General features: G+C 38.5%; 1 protein-coding gene across 2 annotated transcripts in view; it reads right to left on the bottom strand.

Annotated features, from left to right (window-relative positions):
• The window catches only part of CENPP (centromere protein P), a 242351-nt gene that overhangs the window by 209248 nt on the left and 19354 nt on the right, over positions 1 to 13749 (bottom strand). For both annotated transcript variants that reach the window (XM_060102415.1, XM_060102416.1), the window contains one exon: positions 12202 to 12290. In XM_060102415.1, the coding sequence (XP_059958398.1) occupies positions 12202 to 12290 (89 nt within the window). The remainder of the gene's footprint in view (positions 1 to 12201; positions 12291 to 13749) is intronic.

Raw genomic sequence — 13749 nt, 5'->3', positions numbered from 1 at the left:
TTGAGATATAATTGACATATAACACTATATTAGTTTCAGATGTACAAAATCATGATTACATATTTGTATATATTGCAAAATGATCACATAGTCAATATTCAACACCACCCATAATTACAAAAATTGTTTCTTTGTGATGATTTGAAGATTTATTTTCTTAGCAACTTTCAAAAATGCAATAAAGTATTATTAACTATAGTTGCCATACTGTACATTAGATCCCCATGACTAATTTATTTTCTAACTGGAGGTCTGTACCTTTTGACCACCATCACCCATTTCCCCCAACCACCTCCCCTGGCAACCACCAATCTATCCTCTGCATTTATAAGCTTGCTCTTCTTTTTGTTTATGCTGTTTCCTAGATTCCACATATAAATGAGATCATACAGTACTTGTCTTTCTCTGTCTGAGTTCACTTAGCATAATGACCTCAAGGTCCATCCATGTTGTCACAAATGGCAAGATTTCATTCATTTTATGGAATATATAATGTTCATTCATTTTACGGAATATATAATATTCCATTTTATATACAGACCACATTTTCTTTATCCATTCATCCATCGATGGACACTAAATTTGTTTCCATGTCTTGGTTATTGTAAATAATGCTGCAATGAACATGCGGGTGCATGTATCTTTTTGAGTTAGTGTTTTTGTTTCCTTTGAATAAAATACCCAGAAGAATTGCTGGATCATGTAACAGTTATATTTTAACTTTCTGAGGAGCCTCCATATTGTTTTCCATAGTGGCTGCACCAATTTACATTGCAACCAACAGTGCACAAGAATTCCCATTTCCCTACATCCTCACCAACACTTGTTATTTCTTGTATTATTTACATTACACATTCTAAAAGGTGTGAGGTTATATCTAATTGTGGTTTTGATTTACATTTCCTCGATGAATAGTGTAATGTTGAACACCTTTGCATGTACCTGCTGGTCTTCTGTTTGTCTTCTCTGGAAAAACGTCTAATCGAATCCTCTGCCCATTTTTAATCAGATTGTTTTTTCACTATTGAGTTTTATGAGTTCTTTACATGTTTTGGCTATTAACACCTTATCAGACATGACTTGCAAATATTTTCTCCCATTCAGCCTTGTAATTTTGTTGATGGTTTCCTTTGCCGTGCAGAAACTTTTTAGGTTCATGTAGTTCTACTTGTTTATTTTTGCCTTTAGTGTCAAATCCAAAAAATCATCACCAGAATGATGTCAAGGAGCTTGCCACCTATATTTTCTTCTAGGAGTCTTATGGTCTCAGGTCTTACATTCAAACCTTTAATCCATTTTGAGTTAGGTTTTATGTATGATGTAAGAGTGGTCCAGTTTCATCCTTTTGCATGTGGCTATCCAGTTTTCCCAACACCATTTATGGATGAGACTATCCTTTCCCCTTTCTATAATCTTGGCTGTTTTGACATAAATTAATTGACCGTATATGCACAGGTTTAGTTCTTCGGTTCTCTATTCTGTTCCATTGACATATGTATCCATTTTATGCCAACACAATATTGTTTAGATCACTATAGCTTTGTAATGTCGTTTGAAATCAAGAAGCGTAATGGCTCCAGGTTTACTCTTCTTTCTCAAGATTGCTTTGGAGGGACTTGGTGGCACAGTGGTTAAGAATCCGCCTGCCAGGGACTTCCCTGGTGGCACAGTGGTTAAGAATCTGCCTGCCAATTCAGGGGACACGGGTTCGAGCCCTGGTCCGGGAAGATACCACATGCCGCGGAGCAATTAAGCCCGTGCGCCACAGCTATTGAGTCTGTGCTCTAGAGCCCGCAAGCCACAACTACTGAGCCCGCATGCCACAACTACTGAAGCCTGTGTGCCTAGAGCCTGTGCTCCGCAACAAGAGAAGCCACCGCAATGAGAAGCCCGCACACCGCAACAAAGAGTAGCTCCTGATCACCACAACTAGAGAAAGCCTGCATGCAGCAACAAAGAGACAACGCAGCCAAAAATAAATCAATAAATAAATTTATAAAATTAAAAAAAAAAAAGAATCCGCCTGCCAATGCAGGGGACATGGGTTCGAGCCCTGGTCCGGGAAGATCCCACATGCCGTGGAGCAACTAAGCCCATGCGCTACAACTACTGAGCCTTCTCTCTAGGGACCGCGAGCCACAACTACTGAAGCCCACACGCCTAGAGCCTGTGCTCCACAACAAGAGAAGCCACCGCAATGAGAAGACTGCACACCACAACGAAGAGTAGCCCCTGCTCACCGCAACTAGAGAAAGCCCGCATGCAGCAACAAAGACCCAATGCAGCCAAAAATAAATAAATGAATTTATTTAAAAAAAAAAAGATTGCGTTGGCTATTTGGGATCTTTTGTGGTTCCAAACAAATTTTAAGAGTTTCTTCTATTTCTGTGAAAAACATCATTGGAATTTTGGTAGGGATTGCACTGAATCTGTAGATAGCTTTCGTCAGTATGGACATTTTAACAATATTAATTCTTCCTATCTATGAGCATGGAGTATCTTTCTACTTATTTGTGTTATAAACTTCTTTCATCAATGTCTTATAGTTTTCAGTGCACAGCCCTTTCACCTCCTTGGTTAAACTTATTTGTAGGTATTTTATTCTTTTTGATGCTATTGTAAATAAAATTGTTTTCCTGATTTCTCTGATAGTTCATTATTAGGGTATAGAAATGCAACAGATTATTGATTTTGTATTCTGCAACTTAACTGAATTAGTTCATTTGTTCTAACAGTTTTTCTGGTTCTTTTTTTTTTTTGGTGGAGCCTTTAGGGTTTTCTATAAATAATAACATGTCATCTATGAATAGTGACAGTATGACTTCTTTCTTTCCAATTTGGACGCCTTTTACTTCTTTTTTTTAATCTAACTGATCTGGCTAAAACTTCTAATACTGTGTTGGATAAACACGGTAAGAGTGGGCATCCTTGGGCTTCCCTGGTGGCGCAGTGGTTGAGAGTCCGCCTGCCGATGCAGGGGACACGGGTTCGTGCCCCGATCCCGGAAGATCCCACATGCCGCGGAGCGGCTGGGCCCGCGAGCCATGGCCGCGGAGCCTGTGTGTCCGGAGCCTGTGCTCCGCAACGGGAGAGGCCACAGCAGTGAGAGGCCCGCGTACAGCAAAAAAAAAAAAAAAAAAAAAAAAAAAAAAAAAAAAAAAAAAAGAGTGGGCATCCTTTGTCTTATTCTAGATCTTACAGGAAAAGCTTTCAGCTTTTCACTATTGAGTATGAAGTTAGCTGTGAGCTTATCATATATGTCCTTTATTATTTTGAGGTATATTCCCTCCATACCAACATTTTTTAACATTTTATAATAACTTTATCTTTTTCTAACATCTTTATTGGAGTATAATTGCTTTACAATGTTGTGTTAGTTTCTGCTGTCTAACAAAGTGAATCAGCTATACGTATACATATAACCTCATATCTCCTCCCTCTTGCATCTCCCTCCCACCCTCCCTATCCCACCCCTCTAGGTGGTCTCAAAGCATGGAGCTGATCTCCCTGTGCTATGTGGCTGCTTCCCACTAGCCATCTATTTTATTTATTTTTATTTTTTATTTTTTTAACATCTTTATTGGAGTATAATTGCTTTACAATGTTGTGTTAGTTCCTGCTGTATAGCAAGGTGAATCAGCTATACATATACATATATCCCCATATCTCCTCCCTTTTGTGTCTCCCTCCCACCCCCCCTATCCCACCCCTCTAGGTGGTCACAAAGCATCAAGCTGATCTCCCTGTGCTATGCGGCTGCTTCCCACTAGCTATCTATTTTACATTTGGTAGTGTATATATGTCCATGCACCTCTCTCACTTTGTCCCAGCTTACCCTTCTCCCTCCCCATGTCCTCAAGTCCATTCTCTACGTCTGAGTCTTTATTCCTGTTCTGCCTCTAGGTTTGTCAAAACCTTTTTTTTTTTTTTAGATTCCATATATATGTGTTAGCATATGGTATTTGTTTTTCTCTTTCTGACTTACTTCACTCTGTATGACAGACTCTAGGTCCACCCACCTCACTACAAATAACTCAATTTTGTTTCTTTTTATGGCTGAGTAATATTCCATTCATCTGTCAATGGACACTTAGGTTGCTTCCATGTCCTGGCTATTGTAAACAGTGTTGCAATGAACATTGTGGTACATGTCTCTTTTGGAATTATGGTTTTCTCAGGGTATATACGCAGTAGTGGGATTGCTGGGTCATATAGTAGTTCTATTTTTAGTTTTTTAAGGAACCTCCATACTGTTCTCCATAGTGGTTGTATCAATTTACATTCCCACCAACAGTGCAAGAGGATTCCCTTTTCTCCACACCCTCTCCAGCTTTTATTGTTTGTAGATTTTTTGATGATGGCCATTCTGACTGTTGTGAGGTGATACCTCATTGTAGTTTTGATTTGCATTTCTCTTATAATTAGTGATGTTGAGCAACCTTTCATGTGTTTGTTGACAATCCGTATATCTTCTTTGGAGGAATGTCTATTTAGGTCTTCTGCCCATTTTTGGATTGGGTTGTTTGTTTTTTTGATATTGAGCTACATGAGGTGCTTGTATATTTTGGAGATTAGTCCTTTGTTAGTTGCTTCGGTTGTAAATATTTTCTCCCGTTCTGAGGGTTGTCTTTTTGTCTTGTTTATGGTTTCCTTTTCTGTGCAAAAGCTTTTCTATACCCACTTTGCTGAGGTTATTACCATAAATCGTTGCTGAATTTTATCAAATGCTTTTTCTGCATTTATTGAGATAATCATATGATTTTTTATCCTTCCTTTTTGTTCATGTGGTGTAGCACATTGATTGATTTGCAAATGTTGAACCATCCTTGCATCCCTGGAATAAGTTCCACTTGATCATTGTGAATGATTCTTTTAATGTATTGCTGAACTTAGTTTGCTAATATTTTGTTGAAGATTTTTACATCTATGTTCACCAGGGATATTGGCTTATAATTTTCTTTTCTGTGCCCTTGTCTGTTTGAGGTATCAGGGTAAGCTGGCCTTGTAAAGTAAGTTCAAGTGTTCCTCCTCTTTTTGGAAGAGTTTGAGATGCACTGGTATTAATTCCTCTTTAAATGTTTGGTAGCAGTCATCAGTGAAGCCATCTGGTACTGGATTTTAGTTGGGAGGTTTTAAATTACTGATTCAATCTCCCTATTAGTAACTGGCCTGTTCAGGTTTTCTATTTCTTCCTGATTCAGGCTTGGAAGGTTGTTTTTAGGAGTTTACCTATTTGTTGGTGCATAATTGTTCACAGTAGTCTCTTATGATCCTTTGTATTCCTGTGGTAGCAGTTGTAATGACTCATCTTTCATTTCTGATTTTATTTGAGCCTTTTTTTTTTCTTGGTGAGTCTAGCTAAAGATTTATCAATTTTGATTATCCTTTCAAAGAATCTGCTCTTAGTTTCATTGATCTTTTCTAACGTCTTTTTACTCTCTATTTCATTTGTTTCTGTTCTGATCTATGTTCCTAGGCTTTTTGTTTGCTTTGTTTGTTTGTTTGCTTGTTTGTTTTTGGCCCCACCAAGTGGCTTGCAGGATCTTAGTTCCCCAACCAGGGATCAAACCCAGGCCCTTGGCAGTGACAGCACAGAGTCCCAACCACTGGAACACCAGGGAATTCCTTCTGATCTATGTTATTTCCTTCCTTCTGGTAACTTTGGGCTTCATTTGTTCTTCTTAGTCTTTATACCTCAGTTCCTTGAGGTATCAAGTTAGGTTTTTTGAGATTTTTCTTGTTTCTTCAGATAGGCATATATTGCTATGGTCTTCCCTTTCAGAACTGCTTTTACTGCAGCCCATAAGTTTGGTATGTTGTATTTCCATTTTCATTAGTCTCAAGGTATTTCTTTATTTTGCTTCCATTTCTTTTTTGACCCATTGGTTGTTCAGTAGCATGTTTTTAATCTCCACATATTTGTGAAATTTCCAGTATTCTTCTTGTAATTGATTTCTAGCCATACCACTGTGGTTGGAAAAGATGCTTGACACCATTTCAACCTTCTTATATTTAAGAGTTATATATAAGACTTATATATAAGTTAAGAATATATGTTCTATCCTGGAGAATGTTCCATACATACCTGAAAAGAATGTGTATGCTGTTGCTTTTGGAAGGAATGTTCTATACACATCTGTTAAGTCAACCTGGTCTAACGTGTTCTTTAAGGTTAATGTTTCCTTATTGATTTTCTCCCTGATCTATCCACTGATGTGTGATCAATTTAAGGTCCCCTATTATTATTATATTGCTGTCTGTTTCTCCTTTAGGTCTGTCAATATCTGCTTTATATATGTAGGTGCTCCTCTGCTGGGTGCATAAATATTTATAAATGTTATATCCTCTTGTTGAATTGACCCCTTTAACATTATGTAGTGCCCTCCTGTCCCTTATTATCGCCTTTTTTTAAAAGTCTACTTTGTCTGATATAAGTATAGCTACCACAGATTTCTTCTGGTTTTCATTTGCATGGAATATATTTTTCGACCCCTTCACTTTCAGTCTATATGTGTCCTTACACCAGAAGTGAGTCTCTTGTAGGCAGCGTACAGAGGGGTCTTGTTTTTTATTTGTTCATCTACTCTATTTCTTTTGATTGGAGAATTTAGTCCATTTACATTTAAAGTAATTATTGATAGGTATGTACTCAATGCCACTTTGTTCATTATTTTCTAGTGTTTTGTAGTTTCTCTGTTCTTCTCTTGCTTTCTTCCTTCGTGGTTAAATGACCTTCTTTAGTGGTATGCTAATATTCCTCTCTCATTACCTTTTGTGTATCTACTATAGGTTTTGGCTTTATGGTTACCATGAGGCTTACAAATAACAACTTACATTTACAACAGTCTCTTTTAAGTTGATAACAACTTAAACACATTCCAAAGCTCTACATGTTTACTCTCCCCCTCTACGTTTTATGTTCTTGATTTTACATATTTTTATCATGTATATCCCTTAAATAATTATTGTAGTTAGTTATTTTTACTATTTTTGTCTTTTAACCTTTGTATTAGCTTTATAAGTGATGAATTCACTACCTATACTACACATTTACATTTACCAGTGAGATTTATACTTTCATGTTTTCCTCTTACTAATTAGTGCCATTTCTTTTCAGCTTAAAGAAATCCCTTTAACATTTCTTTTAAGGCTGATTTAGTGGTGATGAACTCCTTTAGCTTTTGCTTATCTGCAAAATTCTTTTACCTCTTCTTTGATTCTGAATGATAACTTTGCTGGGTTGATAATTCTTGGTTGGAAATTTTTTTCTTTCAGCACTTTGAATACTTATGCCACTCTCATCTGACCTGCAAAGTTTCTGCTGAAAAATCTGCTTAAGGTCTTTAGGGTGTTCCCTTGTACATAACAATAGTTTTTCTCTTGCTGCTTTTAAGAGTCTCTCCTTGTTTTCAAATTTTGGTATTTTAATTTTAATGTGTTGGTGTGGGGTTTTTGCGGTTCCTCTTATTTGGAACTCTCTAGGGTTCCTGGATCTGGAGAACTGTTTTTACAGTTTAGGGAAGTTTTCCACCATTATTTCTTCAAATATGTTTTCAGACCCTTTCTCTTCTCCTTCTGGAACTCCTTATAATGTGAATGTTAGCACACTTCATGTTGTCCCATAAATCCCTTAAGCTATCTTCACTTTTTTTTCATTCTTTTTCATTTCTGCTGCTTTGATTTGGTGAGTTCCTGTGCCTTGTCTTTGAGTTCACTGATCTTTTCTTCTGTCTCATGCTGTCTGCTATGAAAATCTCCAATGTATTTTTCAGTTCAGTTATTGTACTCTTTAGCTTGGGGACTTCTGTTTGGAACTTTCTTATATTTTCCATATCTTTGTTGAAGTTCTCCGTGTGTTCCTCCATTCTTCTCCTGAGTTTGGCTAGCATCTTTATGACCATTATTTTGAACTCTTTATCAGGTAAATTACTTATCTCTGTTTCGTTAAGGATTTTTCCTGAGGTTTTATCTTGTTCTTTCTTGTTTCGCACATATTCCTCTCTTTCTTCATTTTACTTGATTATCTATGCTGGTTTCTATGCATTAGATGAAACAGTCACCTCTCCAGTCTTGAAGGGCTGGCCTTGTGTAGGAGATGAACCTTACTGTTCAACCCTGCCCTAGTTCTTGGTTGTCTCTCAAACCTTTGTGATTATCCAAGTTGCCAATTTTAGTTTTTATAGCTCCCAGTAGTTGAAGTTGTGCCAGGACCAAATATTCTTTTTAGTTTAAAATTTTCCCTATTTTTGAATCTTTTTTTTTCATTTCATTGCATTTCAGGGAGAGTAGTTATGAAAACATACTTAACTGCCACTTCCCCCAGAAACTGCCACCCATTTGACTTATTATGCTGCATGGACTATGAATGCTGACACATGTTAATTCTAATGTTCTTGCAACTCCTCACAAACAGTACAATAGCACTAACAACACCAGAGAGTAAATCTGGGGAAAAGAGTTGTATGCTCCAACTGCATCTGACAATAATAGCTGTGCCAACATGTGTAATCATTCAAACATTCTGGGTGTATTTCCCTATAAGAGGGTTGACCTAGATAATCTATAAGGTCACTTTTGGTCCCAGCATTCTATTAATATGATTTTAGGTCACTTTGGTTTCTAACATTGTACTACCATGATTTTATTATAACAATATTCTATAAGTAAGATAATTTTATTGTTTAGGTTACTTTTTAATTTTCTGATAGTTAAACGTCTCCCTCTAGTGGAAATTTTGTTTTAAAAAGTGTTTTAGAACACAGAAGGTTGCTATTTATTTATGACTGCTCTTTTTCTATCAGTCTCAACTATAAAAATCTGCTCAACATGTAAAATGGTAAAATTATTTTAGAAGGCAGTTTGGTACTATCAATCAGAATTTACATGTTAATCTCCTTTAACCTGGCAATTCCACTAGAGATATAGTTCTAAAAATATACTTACCCAAGTAGGTCTAGAACATCTGAGGGTTTACCAATAAATAATAAAAATCATAAAACTGGAAAGGTGCAGAGAGAAAGGGAGTGTTCTTAACATAGCCTGGGACAGCATGCTCTTTTTGCAGCAAATTAGTTAAAACCAAGCAGTTGAAAAGCACCTACATACTTTGAAATGTATATAATGACAACTTATGTCCCTTTAGAGATTCAGCAATTACTGTGTTCTATGTCTTTCAAAGAATATAAATTGTTCCTCTCCTTATATTTTTTTTCCTGCATCTCCTAAAGCATGTGGGACAGAAACTGATGGTAGTCCCCAATATTTGTACTTCTTTCTTGCTCCAATTTTTTCACTGGCTACATGGCCATGCATAATGAAGGCTAAATTTCCAGCCTCCCTTGCACTAATTTATTGGCCATTAGAATGTAGGTGAAAATGATGGGTGTTACAACTTCTGAGAAGTGTCCTTCAATGGAAAAGGTGAGCCCTGGTTTGCCCAGCTCTTTCCCAATGTCTGAAATGCTAAAGTGATAACTGCACCATGATTTGGAAGTCACATGGGTGATGGCAGAGCCTGATGATCATGAAACCACCATACTAGCCCTTGAAAACATATCCTGCAATTTTGTTTAAGCAATAGAGAAATAAACTTCTAGTACTTTGAACCTTCCTTATTTTTAAATTTTCTGTTATGTGCAGCTCAACTAATTCTAATTCATTCAGCATGTGAGCTAACAGTATAACTTTAGGCCAATACTAAATGGTTACAAAATTTTCAATCAAGCTTTGGTGGTATGAGGATCAGAATATTAGCTTAAAAGGTGAGGTCTGGGCTGGTGCCACTACTGCCTGGTAGGAGGTAGGGATTATAGCCAATATAGCAGGGGTAGCAGGTCCTGTATGGTAGGGCCCACACGGCTTTGGTCCTGTCTATGTGGCTTCATGGTGGCCACCCTGGACCATCAAGCTAAGCTACTGTGGGAGCTGCAGGGGCCCAGTGCCAGTTCATGCTGGGAATGCCTCTGGTCAGGTAATAGCCATTCTTAAGAAGCACGTTGCATTATAAAAAATGCCCCCAAACTGAAACCTCATCCTTGATCTAACTCATGATGTGATCAAATTACCACTTGATGCTTTTCTTCAGAGGCTTAAGGTGACCATAGTATGGAACTTCAACAAAATGAAATTAAAATATTCCAGTCTATTTTATCTCTCAGGCCAAAGCCCCACTAATGAGCACACTAATCAATCTTTGGCCACAACCTATCCTGGAATGTATAGCTCCACTGAGCAGCTCATTCACCTCAACTTCAGAGGATGGTCTTTCTTTTTTCAGCTGGACTTGTGGACATCCTCCCAAGGATAAGCCTGATTTTGCTAGCAGTCTAGCTTCTCTCCAGATAAGTCAGGGAGTGACTATAAAAAAGGTGAAAGCCAACAGCAGAAAAAGCCTGTAGGACCCCAAGGCTACTAGAATGATCCTGAGCAGTTTCCTGGACAATGTATACACTGATAGTGCAGATGTTCTCAGACATGGAACTAGACCTCAGACCTCTGACTCTGCCAACCTGACACAGATTATAGGCCTGGCCATTAATGCAGGCCAGAATGCAGGTAAGCATTTGGTATCTCACCACTCTGAGCTTAGGATCACATTAGCCATAAGGAAAGAAAAGGCAGTTGTCCAACTATGCATCCTGATGCAATGAGACAACATCCAGGAATTCCTGGGCCACACAAAGGAGAAGTCTGGAGTCCTGGCATGGGCTTTTCATCCTAAACGAGATCAACCCATTTGGGTCTGTATTCTCTTTTGGTCTTTAGCAGATGATGTTTGAGGTCATACAGAACTACAATATCATCTTGGGGACTCTGCATGGCTCCAAGGCCTGGTGCCAACCTGGGGACAGTTTACCTTCCCTAGGGACACTCATCATCCATGTCCATGACATCCTACTCAACCGGCTTTGGCAATGCCACACTGTGGATGTTCTTGGTCACTTTGACAGACTAAAGGGGGATACTCTGAGGTGGGAGCAAGCTGGAAACTCTGCCATCAGATGAGAGGCCTAGATATCCCTCAGTCAGTTCTCAGCCTGCCAGGGTCTGTGGTGACAACCACGGACATAGACTGCAAAGAGTTCTCAAGAAGCAAAACCTCTAGCCCAGATACCTGGACCCAGTTACTCTTGACTAGTTGGGGGCAGTTTCTGATATGTGGCATCAACTCCTGTTGCATACAAAAAGGGACAACTTGAGGCTGTTTCTGTGGCTGAGGATAAGCATGAGGAACCCAGGCACATGACTGCGAATGCAAGCAAGCAGCAGATCCATATGACTTGGTTGTCACAACTGGTCTACATCCACTTTAGTTATCTGATGAACTGAGGCCAAGGCAGCGTGCCTGCCCTTCCCTGTTCCTCTCCTCTATACATACCCCCTGTAAGCCCAAACTCATAAAACCAACGGGTTGAAATTGCCTTCTGCTATCAAAGCATGTGCCCAGGATTGATCATTTCTCAAAATTATGCCTGGATCCCATTCTTTTTGGAGCCAGACTTTGAAGATGTCTGAGTCTTGTTCTGCCCTATCCTGGCCAGGGGCTGCACGTTAATATTCTGTCTGCTTTCTGACTTTATGTGAAAATCCTACCGAGAGTATCTTCCTCCTATGTTGTGTCTCAGCAGTCCTGTATAACTTGCTGGCATAACCGTGAACCACCTTGAAGTCTAACTCTCCAGCCCTGAGCAGTCTTCAGATTGTAGTGATCCCACATGGCCACAACTATAGGAGAGGCCCTGAGCAAGAACACCAACTGTGCTGCTCCCAAATACCTGACCCACAGAAAATGGTGAGATAATAAATGTGTTTTGCTGGTTTAAGCTGTTAAATTTGGGAGAAAATGTTATGTGGCAATAGATAACTAATAGATAATAGATGACTGAGATATCAGCTGATGACTAAGGGCATCCAAGACTGTTCCCATGACCTCGGGGCTTGCACTGGAAGCCCAGGAACATCTTACTAACTGCCCTCCAATAAAGCACTATGCTCTCAGCAACAATCCTACTGCACGCAGTTGCTGGGGTATTCATACTTAAAAAATTTTTTAATGGTACCACTTCGCACAAATGTGCTACGAGGGGGCCCTAGCTCAAGAATGTCTCCTCAACTCAGCCACTGCTGAAGACTGGGGTGTGGGAGTTTTTATTTCATAGCAGCAGAATCTGTGTTATCTATCACAATGTATTCTTAATTTACCTGGATTTCCAGAAGGTGAAATTCAAGTTGAAACGTAATCATGTGGCAATTTGCTGATAATCTGTGTCTCTGCAGAACTTTCTTTATACCTGTAAATCATAAAAATAAATATTTTTGTTTGCAAATAACAATTTCCTTTAAATATCTATTATTTAATTTTGTGTGGATACCTATAATATACGTGGGTGTATGTGTGAAAGTGTATTTGCATTGAAACTACCTGGAAGAATGTGCACCAAATTGATCGTCTTTGCAAAATAAGATTAAAGACAACTTGTACTTTCTAGTTATTGATTATACCAAAGATTAAGGTAAGAAACAGAAATATGCTAGTATGACCCTAGACAAATTTGAATCATGATAACTGTTAGATATTTTTCATTTTTTCAACATTATCTGGTTCTAGTTAGACAATAAATTAAATCCATGTATTTACCTCAGTTAACTCTCAAAACTTTACTAAAATGACAGCAAAAGTATTTTTTTAGGTATAACATGAATACACTCAAATGCATAAAATGCCCTATTCTTAAGTATACAGCATGATATATATATATATATATATATATATATATATATATATATATATATATATATATATTTACAAGTGTTTCCCATGTAACCGCCACTAAGATCAATAAACAGAAAGTTTAAAGTACCCCATAACATTCCCTCATGCCCTTTCCAGGCTATACACTACGTCCCCCTCAAGAGATAACCATTATTCTGACTTTATTACCATCTACTTTTGCTAATGAAGGTATTTTTAAATGAGCACAATTCTCTTTTTTAAATTTTTATTCAGTTTTTTTTTAAAGAAATTGGTAGAGCTTCTTTTTTTTTTAAATTTTATTTATTTTTGGCTGCGTTGGGTCTTTGTTGCTGCGCATGGGCTTTCTCCAGTTGTGGTGAGTGGGGGCTACTCTTTGTTGCGGTGCAAGGGATTCTCATTGGTGGCTTCTCTTGTTGCAGATCATGGGCTCTAGGCATGCAGGCTCCAGAAGTTGCAGCACGCAGGCTCAGTAGCTGCGGCATGTGAGTGCTAGAACGCGCGGGCTTCAGTAGTTGCGGCACATGGGCTCAGTAGTTGAGGCATGCGGGCTCTAGGCGAGTGGGCTTCAGTAGTTGTGGCACGCAGGCTCAGTAGTTGTGGCTCGCGGGCTCTAGAGCGCAGGCTCAGTAGTTGTGGCACAGGGACTTAGCTGCTCCGTGGCATGTGGGATCTTCCGGGACCAGGGCTCGAACCCGTGTCCATGCACTGGCAAGCAGATTCTTAACCACTGTGCCACCAGGGAAGTCCCCACAATTCTGTTTTTTTTAAAACTGAAGTATAGTTGCTGTACAATACATATACATTACACGTGGACAATATAGTGATTCGCAATTTTTAAAGGTTATAGTCCATTTACAGTTACTATAAAATATTGGCTATATTCCCCATGTTGTATAATATATCCTCATAGCTTGTTTTATATCTAATAGTCTGTACCTCTTAATCTACCCCTATATTGCCCCTTCACCCAGAAGGGCACAATTTTACAAGGATAA

This window comes from Mesoplodon densirostris, chromosome 6 (assembly GCF_025265405.1).
Source record: "Mesoplodon densirostris isolate mMesDen1 chromosome 6, mMesDen1 primary haplotype, whole genome shotgun sequence".
NCBI classification, from domain to species: domain Eukaryota; kingdom Metazoa; phylum Chordata; class Mammalia; order Artiodactyla; family Ziphiidae; genus Mesoplodon; species Mesoplodon densirostris.
Note: the sequence above shows the minus strand (reverse complement) of the source record. Positions and strands in the feature narration are given on the sequence as shown.